This window comes from Salmo salar, unplaced genomic scaffold, assembly GCF_965601325.2.
Source record: "Salmo salar unplaced genomic scaffold, fSalSal1 ptg000152l, whole genome shotgun sequence".
In the NCBI taxonomy this organism is placed as follows: domain Eukaryota; kingdom Metazoa; phylum Chordata; class Actinopteri; order Salmoniformes; family Salmonidae; genus Salmo; species Salmo salar.
Window position 1 is genome coordinate 1,112,957 of NW_027675323.1, and position 19,315 is coordinate 1,132,271.

Sequence of the window (19,315 nt, forward strand, 5' to 3'; positions counted from 1 at the left end):
AGGCTTCTTCCCCCGTTGCCTCAGGAAGTGATGTGGACAAAGTGCTCTGGCCTGACCCAGCCCAAAGACAAGAAGAAGCACATTGATCACATGTTTACTCCTTTGATTTGTGTCCCTTATAGTATTGTATACTGTAGTACAGTGAGTGCATTGTAGGCTGTATACTGTACAATGGACAAATTGTATGGCCCTGAACATTGTGCTTTCCATTTATTAACAGTACTGACTGCTCAATAGATTTTGACTGGTTGCAGGTTCATATCAACAAAGAACAAGAATTACAGTATCACAGAGACAAAGGACAAGTTTGTGAGATGCAGGGTACAGTACTGTAAAAATAGGGGTACAAGGAGGAGGAAGAACAAAAAACTAAATTGCAAAGAGCAAAGCAGAGTAGTAATTTCTGATCCATTTTGAGCTACTATGATAGAACATGTTTTCGTTCATCAAAAGACAATGACGGAAAAATATGAATATTTTTTTTAATTAAAAATGTACTTCTCCCTGAGAATTTTGTATGTTTTGAACAATGTGTTTTCTATTTTTCGGTGTATTGTTTACTGACTGCTTGAGAGTGTATATCATTTTGACCACTTTGTTTATGATTTGAGAGCAGTGTTTGATTTTGAACACAGGTAAAACTGTTTTGAGGCGAATGTTTCATTTTGCGAGAGGAGTCAGAGGTTATGTAAATAGTGCTTGAAGATGAGGTTTTGTGTTTAATGTTTTCAGGAAATGGAGCAAGGTTTCAGAAATTGTGTTTTAGCAATTGAGAAAAAAACTGTAATGACTCTGATGAGTGTCCAACTGCAATCACCTAGGCAACAACCTTGCATGGGCAATCTATGTGAAATATAATAACCAGGGTGACTATAGAGTGGGCAAAAGTTCAACACTCAGGAGTCAATGTCATGTCTGTTTAGAGAGAGAGAGAGAGAGAGAGAGAGAGAGATGCAAACAATTTAAAACACTATAGTAAATATTATTTATATTTTCTAGTCTGAGAGGTTCTGAATAGAACCTGTTTCCAAACAGTATGAATAATAACAATGGCTGGGCTGATGGGCACTTCAGTGAGTTGGAGCCTTTGATCGCCCTGCCTCTGGGAGCCTGTCGACTTGTTACATGATTACTGAGTGAAAGAGAGCCTATGAAAGTTTTCATGGAGGGTGGGTGCCCCCTGGTGGCTGAACCTGAGATCAATGAGAGAACTTGTCAGAAAAAAACGACAGAGTCCCACTTCTCTGTCATTGTACAAAGTAGAGAGTGGGGAAAAATGTGTAAAAATGTATACAGAGGCTCTTGAATTTGTCATAAAAAAATAAAAATAGTGAAAAAGGATTAAAATAAAGTTCCAACAGTACATGAGATGATCAGACTGAACCAACTGCTATCTTAAAATGTTTATTCAGTTAGAAAACAGGATGTATTACATAAAGTTATCACAAAATTAAAGTTATCACACAATTAAATAATAAATCCTCACTCACACAGACAAACATGGCTTCATTATTGTTCACAGTTTATTATCATAGTTTCTCACAGATCCTGGCTTCCACTGTTAGAATGGCTGAGCGAGAGGAGGTGGGGCTTTTTTCATAGCCTGAGAGAGAGAGAGACATTCAGTTTTACTAGAGGGGTTGGGTGCGCCCCCTGTTGGCTGAACCCGGGTGGGAGGTTCCCCCTTAGCAAGCAATGGACCCCAGCACACCACTGAAGCCATTAAGAACTATATTCAAAAACACACCTGGTAACCTGTTCAATCACCAGGCACACGGCTCAACATAGTTCAATGACAGAGACTGTGGACTTAGAATAATTTTGGGTAAAAAAAAAAAAACATTGTGAAAATTAATAAAATAAAGTTGCAGCTGTCTTTGATATGCTCAAAATTAACTAACTGCTATCTTGAAATGTAGAGAAAGTGTTTTAAAATAGGCATCCTATCATTTGAAAATTAGTTGAAAGGCTAAGTGATTCTCCTCCTGACAAGAAGTTGACAGCCTTCAAACATAGTGCAAAAAAAGTGGGCGTGAACATAGAATATTTTTGGGTCAAAAAAAATAATATACAGCTGTCTTTAATAAGATCAAACTGAACTAACTGGCATCTTGAAATGTTGAAAAAGTGTTTTTAAATAGCTCAGTCTTATCACTCAATATGAGTCAAAATCTGTCACTTCCAGGAGTGCTCCTTTTGTCAAAAATGAAAAAATGAAAAAAATAACAACTCACAGCTGTGTTAATAGACCCAACTCAAACATCTGCTATCTTGAAATGTCCAAAAAAGGTATTTAAATGGGCCTACCAGACATCTTCTTGAGAGAAGATAAGGCCAGGGATCTCTCTGGTCACCCACAAAGCCATTTCCTCCTTTGGCCGTCTCTCCTTCCAGTTCTCTGCTGCCAATGACTGGAACGAACTACAAAAATCTCTGAAACTGGAAACACATATCTCCCTCACTAGCTTTAAGCACCAGCTGTCAGAGCAGCTCACAGATCACTGCACCTGTACATAGCCCATCTATAATTTAGCCCAACTACCTCTTCCCCTAATGTATTTATTTATTTATTTATAAATTTATTTTGCTCCTTTGCACCCCATTATTTCTATGTCTACTTTGCACTTTCTTCCACTACAAATCTACCATTCCAGAGTTTTACTTGCTATATTGTACTTACTTTGCCACCATGGCCTTTTTGCCTTTACCTCCCTTATTTCACTTCATTTGCTCACATTGTATATAGACTTATTTTTTTACTGTATTATTGACTGTATGTTTGTTTTACTCCATGTGTAACTCTGTGTTGTTGTTTGTTGTCGAACTGCTTTGCTTTATCTTGGCCAGGTCGCAATTGTAAATGAGAACTTGTTCTCAACTTGCCTACCTGGTTAAATAAAGGTGAAATTAATACAAATGTATATACTGTATTCCAGTCCTGGTTCATCCTATATAACTACTGCTGTCCACTTCATATGTATATACTGTATTCCAGTCCTGGTTCATCCTATATAACTACTGCTGTCCACTTCATATGTATATACTGTATTTTAGTCATGGTTCATCCTATATAACTACTGCTGTCTACTTCATATGTATATACTGTATTCTAGTCCTGGTTCATCCTATATAACTACTGCTGTCCACTTCATATGTATATACTGTATTCTAGTCATGGTTCATCCAATATAACTACTGCTGTCCACTTCATATGTATATACTGTATTCTAGTCATGGTTCATCCTATATAACTACTACTGTACATCTACTATTCTTCAGATATACTACAGATGTACTCCAAATTGTCTATGCATCACATCACAGTACACAGTGTATATATATATATATATATCATTGCTTGTCCTAATATTTTCATAGACTTTTTAGATTTGCCCTCTGTGAGCTGGGAACACAAGCATTGTTAGATATTACTGCACTGTTGGAACTAGGAACACAAGCATTGTTAGATATTACCGCACTGTTGGAGCTGGGAACACAAGCATTGTTAGATATTACTGCACTGTTGGAACCAGGAACACAAGCATTGTTAGATATTACTGCACTGTTGGAGCTGGGAACACAAGCATTGTTAGATATTACTGCACTGTTGGAGCTGGGAACACAAGCATTGTTAGATATTACTGCACTGTTGGAGCCAGGAACACAAGCATTGTTAGATATTACTGCACTGTTGGAGCTGGGAACACAAGCATTGTTAGATATTACTGCACTGTTGGAGCTGGGAACACAAGCATTGTTAGATATTACTGCACTGTTGGAACCAGGAACACAAGCATTGTTAGATATTACTGCACTGTTGGAGCTGGGAACACAAGCATTTCACTTCACCCACAATAACATCTGATAAATATGTGTATGAAACCAATAAAATAAAATGTGATTGTATTGTTGAAAGTGTTAGATAATTCTCAATCCGTGTTGTGTCTTGTCTAAGAACAGCCCTTAGCCGTGGTACTGTATAATAACCATATATCACACCTCCTCAGGACTTATTGATTTATAAGGCATTATAAAGGTGATTAAAATAATGATACATACATACTTCATAGAAAACTGTTACCCTTCATATATTCTAACAACTCACATTTTAAGATTCATTATGTCATTTGTTCCATGTTAAGGGCTCTAACATTGGAACAAAACTATTTGTCTCCCTCTTGATGTTGCTTGCAGTTCCTCTCTCTCTTCCTGCATTCCTCTAACCCCTCCCTCCCTCCCTCTAACCCCACCCCTCTGGCAGAACCAGGAAGTCCATCCCCCTTCACAAACTCTCTTCTGAGGAAACGAAACTGATCTGAGTCTCTGTGTCGTCTGTCTGTGTGAGAGTGAACAACCGTCCAAATGGCTCAACAGGGAGTTCTGCTGGACCAGGACCAGTTCTGTTGTTCTGTCTGTCTGGATCTACTGAAGGAACCAGTCGCCATCCCCTGTGGACACAGTTACTGTAGGAGCTGTATTGAGGGCTGCTGGGATCAGGATGTTCTGAAAGGGGTCTATAGCTGTCCTCAGTGCAGACAGACCTTCAGTCCGAGGCCGACGCTGAGTAAAAATAACATGTTGGCTGAGCTGGTGGAGAAACTGAAGAAGACAGGACTCCAGGCTGCTCCCCCTCCTGCTCTGTGCTATGCTGGACCTAGAGATGTGGCGTGTGATTTCTGCACTGGGACCAGAAAGCAGAAAGCCCTCATGTCCTGTCTGGCGTGTCTGGCCTCTTACTGTGAGACTCACCTCCAACCTCACTACGAATCTCCAGCTTTCAAGAAGCACAAGCTGGTCAAAGCCACCACACAACTACAGGAGAAGATCTGCTCTCATCATGACAAACTGCTGGAGGTTTACTGTCGTACCGATCAGCAGTGTATCTGTCTGCTGTGTGTGATGGATGAACATAAAGGCCATGATACAGTGTCAGCTGCAGCAGAGAGGACTGAGAAACAGGTAAGACCAGAACAACTTGTTGGTGACTGTCTGATAAACAAAGAATTAAAGATACAGTAGGAACTAAGGCTGTTTGAACATGAGATCATTCAAATGAAATGGATCCTCAGCAGAACAAATATGAACACAAACCTTGAGTATATTGATATGTCAACCCAGATTCTCCAGATGTATCACCATTTTATAATGTCTAACACTATTATCATTCTGAATGGCCTTTTATGAGTCCAAAGTTCAGTCTCAACCTGTTGATACATGTAGTCCTACCATAAAAACTATAATCATTCACATAGCAACAAATAAATATCATTTAGTAAATGGACCATCCATTTTTTAGACCTTCCTCTCTATGGGCCCTATGTCACATTACTATACTATTGATCTACTGGACTAATAAAGCTTGATAGCTCATTGAAGAGTGATTCTCCACAGAGGAAGCTGGGGATGAGTCAGCAGAAGGTCCAGCAGAGATTCCAGGAGAGAGAGAAGGAGCTGAAGGAGCTCCAACAGGCTGTGGAGTCTCTCAAGGTGAGTATTGTTGACCAGAGGAGACACACCATTTCACCTGTCTCCTCCAGTCAGAGAGAGAGAGAGAGGTAGAGGGGCCCCTATCCAATCCCACTGACCCCACTGTTGGGAACAGGTTGTCACTGCTGAGGCAGTGAAGAAAGTAAAGGAGGATGGGTCAAGGCTGAGGGATCCTGAGAGGATCCCTGTGAGTAGTAGATCTGTGACAGCACAGAGGGATGGGCCAACGAGTGATATATGCTTCAGTAAGGTTGGCTTCTTAGTGTTCATAGGAAATGGTTATCAACTGTACCGCAGAAATGGAATGTAAATCACAGAAAAAAAATATGTTTTGGTGGCAGCTGCAGAGAAGTATTTGGTCATACTAGATTTGACTTCAGAAGAGTTCCAGGGTGTGTTGAGTGGTGGTGTCCCGTCCTCCCAGGCCGTTGGCCTGGTGCAGGAGCAGATAGGGTCAAAGTAGTGGAATGGGGTAGTGGGTTTTAATGAGTGTAGGGTTAGTTGGCCTGGTGCAGGAGCAGATAGGGTCAAAGTAGTGGAATGGGGTAGTGGGTTTTAATGAGTGTAGGGTTAGTTGGCCTGGTGCAGGAGCAGATAGGGTCAAAGTAGTGGAATGGGGGTAGTGGGTTTTAATGAGTGTAGGGTTAGTTGGCCTGGTGCAGGAGCAGATAGGGTCAAAGTAGTGGAATGGGGTAGTGGGTTTTAATGAGTGTAGGGTTAGTTGGCCTGGTGCAGGAGCAGATAGGGTCAAAGTAGTGGGATGGGGGTAGTGGGTTTTAATGAGTGTAGGGTTAGTTGGCCTGGTGCAGGAGCAGATAGGGTCAAAGTAGTGGAATGGGGGTAGTGGGTTTTAATGAGTGTAGGGTTAGTTGGCCTGGTGCAGGAGCAGATAGGGTCAAAGTAGTGGAATGGGGTAGTGGGTTTTAATGAGTGTAGGGTTAGTTGGCCTGGTGCAGGAGCAGATAGGGTCAAAGTAGTGGGATGGGGGTAGTGGGTTTTAATGAGTGTAGGGTTAGTTGGCCTGGTGCAGGAGCAGATAGGGTCAAAGTAGTGGAATGGGGGTAGTGGGTTTTAATGAGTGTAGGGTTAGTTGGCCTGGTGCAGGAGCAGATAGGGTCAAAGTAGTGGGATGGGGGTAGTGGGTTTTAATGAGTGTAGGGTTAGTTGGCCTGGTGCAGGAGCAGATAGGGTCAAAGTAGTGGAATGGGGGTAGTGGGTTTTAATGAGTGTAGGGTTAGTTGGCCTGGTGCAGGAGCAGATAGGGTCAAAGTAGTGGAATGGGGGTAGTGGGTTTTAATGAGTGTAGGGTTAGTTGGCCTGGTGCAGGAGCAGATAGGGTCAAAGTAGTGGAATGGGGTAGTGGGTTTTAATGAGTGTAGGGTTAGTTGGCCTGGTGCAGGAGCAGATAGGGTCAAAGTAGTGGGATGGGGGTAGTGGGTTTTAATGAGTGTAGGGTTAGTTGTCCTGGTGCAGGAGCAGATAGGGTCAAAGTAGTGGAATGGGGTAGTGGGTTTTAATGAGTGTAGGGTTAGTTGGCCTGGTGCAGGAGCAGATAGGGTCAAAGTAGTGGAATGGGATAGTGGGTTTTAATGAGTGTAGGGTTAGTTGGCCTGGTGCAGGAGCAGATAGGGTCAAAGTAGTGGAATGGGGTAGTGGGTTTTAATGAGTGTAGGGTTAGTTGGCCTGGTGCAGGAGCAGATAGGGTCAAAGTAGTGGAATGGGGTAGTGGGTTTTAATGAGTGTAGGGTTAGTTGGCCTGGTGCAGGAGCAGATAGGGTCAAAGTAGTGGAATGGGGGTAGTGGGTTTTAATGAGTGTAGGGTTAGTTGGCCTGGTGCAGGAGCAGATAGGGTCAAAGTAGTGGAATGGGCTAGTGGGTTTTAATGAGTGTAGGGTTAATTGGCCTGGTGCAGGAGCAGATAGGGTTAAAGTAGTGGAATGGGGTAGTGGGTTTTAATGAGTGTAGGGTTAGTTGGCCTGGTGCAGGAGCAGATAGGGTCAAAGTAGTGGAATGGGGTAGTGGGTTTTTAATGAGTGTAGGGTTAGTTGGCCTGGTGCAGGAGCAGATAGGGTCAAAGTAGTGGAATGGGGTAGTGGGTTTTAATGAGTGTAGGGTTAGTTGGCCCGGTGCAGGAGCAGATAGGGTCAAAGTAGTGGAATGGGGTAGTGGGTTTTAATGAGTGTAGGGTTAGTTAGAAGGGTGTTTTTTAGTATTATCATAATTTCCCCTTTTCCCATTTTGTATCCCATAATATCATGTATTTATATTATAGTCCAGTTGAGGCAGGTGAGATGCCTTTGGATATACGACGTAATAAATTGTCATTAGCTTATTGGGTTGAAAGGCTGTGAGGTTGAGCATCCCACTGCTACTGTTCTAGATGACTGTTGGGAATATACTAGTAGACAAGGCAGTGGTTTTGGTTGGACAGTTGGAAAGCTTGCTGATGAGAGTAGTTTCAGGGAGTTGGAGGTTGGCCCTTTCTGTGGTGATAGGGGATGTTCCTCCATGGTTACTCCCAGATCCTGTTGTTGATCTAACCTTGGAAGAGAAAAGGAAAGATTGGGTCAGAAGTCAGTGATAAAGGGAAACTGGTTGACAATTACATTGGTAGAAGTTGTTATGCTTTTTTACCTCTTTTCACAGATGGATCCAAGGGCCCAGATAGTGGGCCCACAGGAGCAGGTGTTTACCTTCCTGAATGGGATGTGCAGATATGTAGAAGACTAACAGATGAACTGTCAGTGTACTCAGTTGAACTGTTGGTGATAATAGTTGTCCTCCAGTGGGTGGAGGACGTACAACCTGTTAGAATTATAGTATCCTCAGATTCTCTGTCTGTATTGAATAGTTTATCATCTGGTAAATCTATTAGGAGTGACCTACTATTGGAGGTATTAATGTTATTATGGAGAATTGAGAGCCTATTTTCCAAATGTATTTTGTCAAAAATGTAAAATGTAAATGGAGGGTATTGTCAATGAAATGGTGGAGCATGTGTTGTTATATTGTTGTAAGGATGTTGAAGAGAGGGAAAGATTGAAGTGTAGGGTCATTGAGGTTGGACGGGGTTGGGGGGGTTTGGAAGGGATTTGGGGGATGGGGGAGGGTCTATTAGAAGTTAGTAGGGATCTTTTTTATTTTCTCAGAAGTACTGAGTTAGGTAGGAGGATTTAGAAATGGTGTAAACTGTGATTGAACACACTCCAGCACAGTAGGAGGCGCCACGCTCCTTTAACGTTGGTTTGAGGACCGCCATTATACCATAGAAGAAGAAGTTGGTAACGTGAGGTTTTGTCGTTCGTGAAGAGTGCAGCTATTCTTTTGCCTATTTTCCAAATGTATTTTGTCATGGTGGGAGGGTTTGTTTATCGGTTTCCGCTGTTTATCGGTTAGAGTTGAGGAGGGAGTAGGGTAGTTTGATGTCCTCAACCGAGTGGAGAAGAAACGCTGTCTCTTCAGGTGCGTTGTGGAGAATGGTGTGGAGGAATTATTGATCCTGGTCGGTGAACAGGTGGGAGAGGAACATATACACTCTGTATCCAGAATGAACAAGGCGGTGGTTGTGGTAATGTAAAAGGTGAGTCTTGTTGCCCGGCTAGTTACCAGTATGATTTATGTGAGGGGTTGTGTTGGTGCTGATTTCGACAAGAGTAGTGGTGTCTAATCTGCCTCCGTTTATTACCACCGAACAGATCCGTAAAGAGTTGGTTCGTTTTGCTAAATGTGGAAGTGTTTTTCTGAACGAAATTCAAGGTTAAACAGGGGAGGGGTGGTACACAGGGTTTGTTAGCACAGAGGAGCCCAGTGATATAATATTATATATATATAATATTACTATATGTCCCAGCTGTTTGCTGTGGTTTTGAAGTAATTCTCTTCCAGCCCGCGTTAACCTTGTAGTAGGTAACTTATTATTAACTAACCTTGTAGGTTTACCTCAGGTAACTTATTATTAACCATCCTTGTAGGTTTACCTCAGGTAACTTATTATTAACTAACCTTGTAGGTTTACCTCAGGTAACTTATTATTAACTATCCTTGTAGGTTTACCTCAGGTAACTTATTATTAACTATCCTTGTAGGTTTACCTCAGGTAACTTATTATTAACTAACCTTGTAGGTTTACCTCAGGTAACTTATTATTAACTATCCTTGTATGTTTACCTCAGGTAACTTATTATTAACTATCCTTGTAGGTTTACCTCAGGTAACTTATTATTAACTATCCTTGTGTGTTTACCTCAGGTAACTTATTATTAACTATCCTTGTAGGTTTACCTCAGGTAACTTATTATTAACTATCCTTGTAGGTTTACCTCAGGTAACTTATTATGAACTATCCTTGTAGGTTTACCTCAGGTAACTTATTATTAACTATTCTTGTAGGTTTACCTCAGGTAACTTATTATTAACTATCCTTGTAGGTTTACCTCAGGTAACTTATTATTAACTATCCTTGTAGGTTTACCTCAGGTAACTTATTATTAACTATCCTTGTAGGTTTACCTCAGGTAACTTATTATTAACTATCCTTGTAGGTTTACCTCAGGTAACTTATTATTAACCATCCTTGTAGGTTTACCTCAGGTAACTTATTATTAACTATTCTTGTAGGTTTACCTCAGGTAACTTATTATTAACTATCCTTGTAGGTTTAACTCAGGTAACTTATTATTAACTAACCTTGTAGGTTTACCTCAGGTAACTTATTATTAACTATCCTTGTAGGTTTACCTCAGGTAACTTGTTATTAACTATCCTTGTAGGTTTACCTCAGGTAACTTATTATTAACTATCCTTGTAGGTTTACCTCAGGAAACTTATTATTAACTATCCTTGTAGGTTTACAACAGGTAACTTATTATTAACTATCCTATTAGGTTTACCTCAGGTAACTTATTATTAACTATCCTTGTAGGTTTACCTCAGGTAACTTATTATCAACTTGGTTACAGCTACTTGGTGAGGAAGCTCACTGTTCACCTGGTTATAGATTGTAGTGCCCTACCAGGATGGTTGGCGCAAAACCTTCAAACGTTAAACATGTTCTGGTCATGGTTAACTGTATATATAATTTTTTTATATATAAAAAGGTTCAAATTCTCAACAAATCGCATGTCCCTGTTCTCTTTTTCAAGATGTGTCCGATTTAAACAGTCAGAAGAAAGGAAAAAAAGAAATAACCTTTTTTATTTGTTTCTAAATGGCTGCTGGGTAATATGATAATCGTTGAAATCTGTTGGTTCGTAGACATCAAATAGAGAGAATGCTGCGCAGGTTCACTGAGTTGTAAACCTAATGGATAGGTGGAGATCATTGATTTGTAGCTCTGACTCAGTTGCTACCTCAGATTATGAGCCTATCAAGTGTGGTGAATGAGGTATGTAGTTCCCACAGAAGACCACAGGGAGGAGCAAGAGAGATATAAACCCATACAGTTTATCTCTTTAAATACCCTGAACCTAACAATCAATCTAATGTATTTATGAAGACCTTTTTACATCAGCAGATGTCACAAAGTGCTGTACAGAAACTCTAACCCTACGTATAACCTGTTTTATCCTGAACCCTAATTCTAGGGTAGGGTAGCCTAGAACCCCTTTAGAAACTATTATAGTAATAATATTATGTTAGTAAATACCATTATAGTACTAAATAGGTTCTATTGTTATTTTTTAAATAAAACCTATGTATAGTACTTAGCATTTAACTGTTTTTTTGTTGTTATTTTATTATATTTATTATTTAGAGGAGTCTGTCTAAATAATGAAAAGTTAAGTTATTGCCAGACTTTTTAATGAAACCTTTATTTAACTAGGCAGGTCAGTTAAGAACAAATTCTATTTACAATGACGTCCTCCTGGGGACCAGTGGGTTAACTGCCTTGTTCAGCGGCAGAACAACAGAGTTTTACCTTGTCAACTCTGAGGTCGTCCCATTGTTTCCGAAAGGGGAAAGTTTTTACCAATTGTTGGTAGTTAAAACGTAAACCAGTTATTATTATAATACAGTTTTTATGGCTTGGTCCTAAGAACAGGTTTTAGTGGTAAATTAAAAGGTAGGTTTTTTTGGTGCCATTTAGGGAAAACTGAATTGGGTTTGTGGCTGGATCAGCAGCTCTTCATCATGCGGCCGGAGAGACTCAATACAACAGGGGTCTCTGATTTCTACGCTGCAGTACTGAGGGCCTGGCAGCTGCTGAGACCCACACGAGAGGAGGGGGGGGTGGTGCCTGGGCCGTGGGTCTGGGAGGAACCACTGATCACTGGGTTTGGTGGACCTGGAGAGCAGGGTGGCAGCGTTCTGACTCAAAGCAGCACAGAGGCTACTGTACCGTACGGAGGTGGGCTTAGCGGGAGGGAAGGGGCATCAGTGACAGGGGGTTGTGTATTAACTAACTGCTATCTCTCTCTGTCTCTCTCTCTCTGTCTCTCTCTCTCTGTCTCTCTCTCTCTGTCTCTCTCTCTCTGTCTCTCTCTCTCTCTGTCTCTCTCTCTCTGTCTCTCTCTCTGTCCCTCTCTCTCTGTCTCTGTCTCTCTGTCTCTCTGTCTCTCTGTCTCTCTCTCTCTCTCTCTCTGTCTGTCCCTCTCTCTCTCTCTCTCTCTCTCTGTCTCTCTCTCTGTCACTCTCTGTCTCTCTCTCTCTCTCTCTGTCTCTCTCTCTCTCTGTCTCTCTCTCTGTCTCTCTCTCTCTGTCTGTCCCTCTCTCTCTCTCTCTCTCTCTCTCTTTCTCTCTGTCCCTCTCTCTCTCTCTCTCTCTCTCTCAACAGCGCTCTGCACAGGCAGCAGTGGAGGACAGTGATCAGATCTTTACTGAGCTGATCCGCTCCATTGAGAGAAGGAGCTCTGAGGTGAAGGAGCTGATCAGAGCCCAAGAGAAGGCTCAAGTGAGTGAAGCTGAAGGAGTCCTGGAGCAACTGAAGCAGGAGATAGCTGAGCTGAGGAAGAGAAGCACTGAGCTGGAGCAGCTCTCACACACAGAGGATCACATCCATTTCCTCCAGGTAACTAAACTGTCTTGTTACATGTGATATGAAATGAACTTCATGTGAAACTATTCATCTTATGTTGTCCTGTCTGTTCCTCTCTCTCTCTCTCTCTCTCTCTCTCTCTCTCTCTGTCCCTCTCTCTCTCTCTCTCTCTCTCTGTCCCTCTCTCTCTCTCTCTCTCTCTCTCTCTCTCTGTCCCTCTCTCTCTCTCTCTCTCTCTCTCTCTCTGTCCCTCTCTCTCTCTCTCTCTCTCTCTCTCTCTGTCTCTCTCTCTCTCTCTCTCTGTCTCTCTCTCTCTCTCTCTCTCTGTCCCCCTCTCTCTCTGTCCCTCTGTCTCTCTGTCTCTCTCTCTCTCTCTCTCTCTCTGTCCCTCCTCTCTGTCCCTCCTCTCTCTCTCTCTGTCCCTCCTCTCTCTCTCTCTGTCCCTCCTCTCTCTCTCTGTCCCTCTGTTCCTCTGTCTCTCTCTCTGTCTCTCTCTCTGTCCCTCTGTCTCTCTCTGTCCCTCTGTCTCTCTCTGTCCCTCCTCTCTGTCCCTCCTCTCTGTCCCTCCTCTCTCTCTCTCTGTCCCTCCTCTCTCTCTCTCTGTCACTCTCTCTCTCTCTCTGTCCCTCTCTCTCTTTCCCTCTGTCTCTCTGTGTCTTTCTGTGTCCCCCTGTCCCTCTGTCTGTGTCCCCCTGTCCCTCTGTCTGTGTCCCCCTGTCCCTCTATCTGTGTCCCTCTCTCTGTCTGGCCCTCTGTGTCCCTCTGTGCCTCTCTGTCCCTCTCTGTCTCTCTCTCTGTCTGTCTCTGTCTCTCTCTCTGTCTCTCTCTCTGTCTGTCTCTGTCTCTCTCTCTGTCTGTCTCTGTCTCTCTCTCTGTCTCTCTCTCTGTCTGTCTCTGTCTCTCTCTCTGTCTCTCTCTCTGTCTGTCTCTGTCTCTCTGTCTGTCTCTGTCTCTCTCTCTGTCTCTCTCTCTGTCTGTCTCTGTCTCTCTGTCTGTCTCTGTCTCTCTCTCTGTCTGTCTCTGTCTCTCTCTCTGTCTCTCTCTCTCTCTCTCTCTGTCTCTCTCTCTCTCTCTCCAGAGTTATCAGTCTCTCTCCAGTATCAGTGTATCTTCAGACTTACCCAGCATCGTTGTCCGTCCTCTTCAGTACTTTGGAGATGTGAGTAAGACTGTGTCTGAACTGAGAGAGAAACTAGAAGACTTCCTTAAAGGAGAATGGACCAAGATCTCCACTACAGGTGTGTTGAAAACAATCAGAACATCAACTTTAGACCATTGAATGTTCCCTACTAGTCATATACATGTGGAATATGGTATGATGATAACATTCCCTCTCTCTGTCAATGTGTTTGTGTGTCTGTAGTGAATATAGTGGAGGTTGTTCTGCCTCCAGAGCCCAAGACCAGAGAACAGTTGTTACAATGTGAGTCTCTTTATTGTGAAGTAACTAACAGTCTCTTTTTACTGCCACTCCTAACAATCCCTCTAGAAATATATAGCAATAGTAGATCTAATCAAAGACTGGGTATCTATCTGACTCCTCATATTTCTCTGATTTGATCTCTGCTGTGCTCTAATCAAAGACAGGGTAGATACAGTATCTGACTTAACTTATTGTTCTGACTCCCCTCATTGGTCTCTGCTCTTCTCCCAGATTCCTGTCAGCTCACACTGGACCCAAACACAGCAGGCACACACCTCTCTCTGTCTGAAGGGAACAGAAAGGTGACCTGTACAGGCCAAGTCCAACCATATCCTGACCATCCAGACAGATTCACCAACGAGTGGCAGGTTCTGTGTAGAGAGGGTCTGACTGGACGCTGTTACTGGGAGGTGGAGAGGACTGGTGATGATGTTGATACAGCAGTCTCATATAAAGACATCAGCAGAACAGGGTCAGGTAATGGATTTGGATACAATAACAAGTCCTGGAGTTTACTGTGCTGTAGTGATGGTTATTATTTCAGACACAATAATGTTGTGACTAAAGTATCAGACCCTCAGTCCTCCAGAGTAGGAGTGTACCTGGATCACAAGGCAGGTACTCTGTCCTTCTACAGGGTCTCTGACACAATGACCCTCCTCCACAGAGTCCAGACCACATTCACTCAGCCCCTCTATCCTGGGTTTAATATCTATTATAATAGTACTGCTGAGCTGGTTAAACTGTAGTAGGGTCCACATAGATACTAGTCATGCTGGTGTAGTCTATAGCTGAGCTGGTTAAACTGTAGTAGGGTCCACATAGATACTAGTCATGCTGGTGTAGTCTATAGCTGAGCTGGTTAAACTGTAGTAGGGTCCACATAGATACTAGTCATGCTGGTGTAGTCTATAGCTGAGCTGGTTAAACTGTAGTAGGGTCCACATAGATACTAGTCATGCTGGTGTAGTCTATAGCTGAGCTGGTTAAACTGTAGTAGGGTCCACATAGATACTAGTCATGCTGGTGTAGTCTATAGCTGAGCTGGTTAAACTGTAGTAGGGTCCACATAGATACTAGTCATGCTGGTGTAGTCTATAGCTGAGCTGGTTAAACTGTAGTAGGGTCCACATAGATACTAGTCATGCTGGTGTAGTCTATAGCTGAGCTGGTTAAACTGTAGTAGGGTCCACATAGATACTAGTCATGCTGGTGTAGTCTATAGCTGAGCTGGTTAAACTGTAGTAGGGTCCACATAGATACTAGTCATGCTGGTGTAGTCTATAGCTGAGCTGGTTAAACTGTAGTAGGGTCCACATAGATACTAGTCATGCTGGTGTAGTCTATAGCTGAGCTGGTTAAACTGTAGTAGGGTCCACATAGATACTAGTCATGCTGGTGTAGTCTATATCTGAGCTGGTTAAACTGTAGTAGGGTCCACATAGATACTAGTCATGCTGGTGTAGTCTATAGCTGAGCTGGTTAAACTGTAGTAGGGTCCACATAGATACTAGTCATGCTGGTGTAGTCTATAGCTGAGCTGGTTAAACTGTAGTAGGGTCCACATAGATACTAGTCATGCTGGTGTAGTCTATAGCTGAGCTGGTTAAACTGTAGTAGGGTCCACATAGATACTAGTCATGCTGGTGTAGTCTATAGCTGAGCTGGTTAAACTGTAGTAGGGTCCACATAGATACTAGTCATGCTGGTGTAGTCTATAGCTGAGCTGGTTAAACTGTAGTAGGGTACACATAGATACTAGTCATGCTGGTGTAGTCTATAGCTGAGCTGGTTAAACTGTAGTAGGGTCCACATAGATACTAGTCATGCTGGTGTAGTCTATAGCTGAGCTGGTTAAACTGTAGTAGGGTCCACATAGATACTAGTCATGCTGGTGTAGTCTATAGCTGAGCTGGTTAAACTGTAGTAGGGTCCACATAGATACTAGTCATGCTGGTGTAGTCTATAGCTGAGCTGGTTAAACTGTAGTAGGGTCCACATAGATACTAGTCATGCTGGTGTAGTCTATAGCTGAGCTGGTTAAACTGTAGTAGTGTCCACATAGATACTAGTCATGCTGGTGTAGTCTATAGCTGAGCTGGTTAAACTGTAGTAGGGTCCACATAGATACTAGTCATGCTGGTGTAGTCTATAGCTGAGCTGGTTAAACTGTAGTAGGGTCCACATAGATACTAGTCATGCTGGTGTAGTCTATAGCTGAGCTGGTTAAACTGTAGTAGGGTCCACATAGATACTAGTCATGCTGGTGTAGTCTGTAGCTGAGCTGGTTAAACTGTAGTAGGGTCCACATAGATACTAGTCACGCTGGTGTAGTCTATAGCTGAGCTGGTTAAACTGTAGTAGGGTCCACATAGATACTAGTCATGCTGGTGTAGTCTATAGCTGAGCTGGTTAAACTGTAGTAGTGTCCACATAGATACTAGTCATGCTGGTGTAGTCTATAGCTGAGCTGGTTAAACTGTAGTAGGGTCCACATAGATACTAGTCATGCTGGTGTAGTCTATAGCTGAGCTGGTTAAACTGTAGTAGGGTCCACATAGATACTAGTCATGCTGGTGTAGTCTATAGCTGAGCTGTTTAAACTGTAGTAGGGTCCACATAGATACTAGTCATGCTGGTGTAGTCTGTAGCTGAGCTGGTTAAACTGTAGTAGGGTCCACATAGATACTAGTCACGCTGGTGTAGTCTATAGCTGAGCTGGTTAAACTGTAGTAGGGTCCACATAGATACTAGTCACGCTGGTGTAGTCTATAGCTGAGCTGGTTAAACTGTAGTAGGGTCCACATAGATACTAGTCATGCTGGTGTAGTCTATAGCTGAGCTGGTTAAACTGTAGTAGGGTCCACATAGATACTAGTCATGCTGGTGTAGTCTATAGATGAGCTGGTTAAACTGTAGTAGGGTCCACATAGATACTAGTCATGCTGGTGTAGTCTATAGCTGAGCTGGTTAAACTGTAGTAGGGTCCACATAGATACTAGTCATGCTGGTGTAGTCTATAGCTGAGCTGGTTAAACTGTAGTAGGGTCCACATAGATACTAGTCATGCTGGTGTAGTCTATAGCTGAGCTGGTTAAACTGTAGTAGGGTCCACATAGATACTAGTCATGCTGGTGTAGTCTATAGCTGAGCTGGTTAAACTGTAGTAGGGTCCACATAGATACTAGTCACGCTGGTGTAGTCTATAGCTGAGCTGGTTAAACTGTAGTAGGGTCCACATAGATACTAGTCATGCTGGTGTAGTCTATAGCTGAGCTGGTTAAACTGTAGTAGGGTCCACATAGATACTAGTCATGTTGGTGTAGTCTATAGCTGAGCTGGTTAAACTGTAGTAGGGTCCACATAGATACTAGTCATGCTGGTGTAGTCTATATCTGAGCTGGTTAAACTGTAGTAGGGTCCACATAGATACTAGTCATGCTGGTGTAGTCTATAGCTGAGCTGGTTAAACTGTAGTAGGGTCCACATAGATACTAGTCACGCTGGTGTAGTCTATAGCTGAGCTGGTTAAACTGTAGTAGGGTCCACATAGATACTAGTCATGCTGGTGTAGTCTATAGCTGAGCTGGTTAAACTGTAGTAGGGTCCACATAGATACTAGTCATGCTGGTGTAGTCTATATCTGAGCTGGTTAAACTGTAGTAGGGTCCACATAGATACTAGTCATGCTGGTGTAGTCTATAGCTGAGCTGGTTAAACTGTAGTAGGGTCCACATAGATACTAGTCACGCTGGTGTAGTCTATAGCTGAGCTGGTTAAACTGTAGTAGGGTCCACATAGATACTAGTCACGCTGGTGTAGTCTATAGCTGAGCTGGTTAAACTGTAGTAGGGTCCACATAGATACTAGTCATGCTGGTGTACTCTATAGCTGAGCTGGTTAAACTGTAGTAGGGTCTACATAGATACTAGTCATGCTGGTGTAGTCTATAGCTGAGCTGGTTAAACTGTAGTAGGGCCCACATAGATACTAGTCATGCTGGTGTAGTCTATAGCTGAGCTGGTTAAACTGTAGTAGGGTCCACATAGATACTAGTCATGCTGGTGTAGTCTATAGCTGAGCTGGTTAAACTGTAGTAGGGTCCACATAGATACTAGTCATGCTGGTGTAGTCTATAGCTGAGCTGGTTAAACTGTAGTAGGGTCCACATAGATACTAGTCATGCTGGTGTACTCTATAGCTGAGCTGGTTAAACTGTAGTAGGGTCCACATAGATACTAGTCATGCTGGTGTAGTCTATAGCTGAGCTGGTTAAACTGTAGTAGGGTCCACATAGATACTAGTCATGCTGGTGTAGTCTATAGCTGAGCTGGTTAAACTGTAGTAGGGTCCACATAGATACTAGTCATGCTGGTGTAGTCTGTAGCTGAGCTGGTTAAACTGTAGTAGGGTCCACATAGATACTAGTCATGCTGGTGTAGTCTATAGCTGAGCTGGTTAAACTGTAGTAGGGTCCACATAGATACTAGTCATGCTGGTGTAGTCTATAGCTGAGCTGGTTAAACTATAGTAGGGTCCACATAGATACTAGTCATGCTGGTGTAGTCTATAGCTGAGCTGGTTAAACTGTAGTAGGGTCCACATAGATACTAGTCATGCTGGTGTAGTCTATAGCTGAGCTGGTTAAACTGTAGTAGGGTCCACATAGATACTAGTCATGCTGGTGTAGTCTATAGCTGAGCTGGTTAAACTGTAGTAGGGTCCACATAGATACTAGTCATGCTGGTGTAGTCTATAGCTGAGCTGGTTAAACTGTAGTAGGATCCACATAGATACTAGTCATGCTGGTGTAGTCTATAGCTGAGCTGGTTAAACTGTAGTAGGGTCCACATAGATACTAGTCATGCTGGTGTAGTCTGTAGCTGAGCTGGTTAAACTGTAGTAGGGTCCACATAGATACTAGTCATGCTGGTGTAGTCTATAGCTGAGCTGGTTAAACTGTAGTAGGGTCCACATAGATACTAGTCATGCTGGTGTAGTCTATAGCTGAGCTGGTTAAACTATAGTAGGGTCCACATAGATACTAGTCATGCTGGTGTAGTCTATAGCTGAGCTGGTTAAACTGTAGTAGGGTCCACATAGATACTAGTCATGCTGGTGTAGTCTATAGCTGAGCTGGTTAAACTGTAGTAGGGTCCACATAGATACTAGTCATGCTGGTGTAATCTATAGCTGAGCTGGTTAAACTGTAGTAGGGGCCACATAGATACTAGTCATGCTGGTGTAGTCTATAGCTGAGCTGGTTAAACTGTAGTAGGGTCCACATAGATACTAGTCATGCTGGTGGTGATGGTCCCCAGATGTGATGATTTATTCTGCTCTGTTTTATGTACGATCCTTATTTTCTGACTGATTTGAATTTGAAGAGATTTAAGGTTTTCATATTTGATAAAATCCAATGTCCATTTCCA

General features: G+C 42.6%; 2 protein-coding genes and 1 long non-coding RNA gene across 3 annotated transcripts in view; all 3 read left to right on the forward strand.

Annotated features, from left to right (window-relative positions):
- Positions 1-19,315, forward strand: part of LOC123740285 (E3 ubiquitin/ISG15 ligase TRIM25-like) — a 159,326-nt gene that overhangs the window by 12,592 nt on the left and 127,419 nt on the right. The gene's annotated exons all lie outside the window — the stretch shown is intronic.
- LOC145867010 (E3 ubiquitin/ISG15 ligase TRIM25-like) lies at positions 4,237-12,535 on the forward strand. The gene is made up of 3 exons (XM_082971054.1): positions 4,237-4,959; positions 5,392-5,487; positions 12,260-12,535. The coding sequence occupies exons 1-3, from the start codon at positions 4,363-4,365 to the stop codon at positions 12,518-12,520; spliced, it is 954 nt and encodes a 317-aa protein (XP_082827180.1). The 5' UTR covers positions 4,237-4,362; the 3' UTR covers positions 12,521-12,535.
- LOC145867000 (uncharacterized) lies at positions 13,453-14,777 on the forward strand. The gene is made up of 3 exons (XR_014383183.1): positions 13,453-13,698; positions 13,824-13,883; positions 14,115-14,777. It is a non-coding gene; the product is annotated as an uncharacterized LOC145867000 (long non-coding RNA).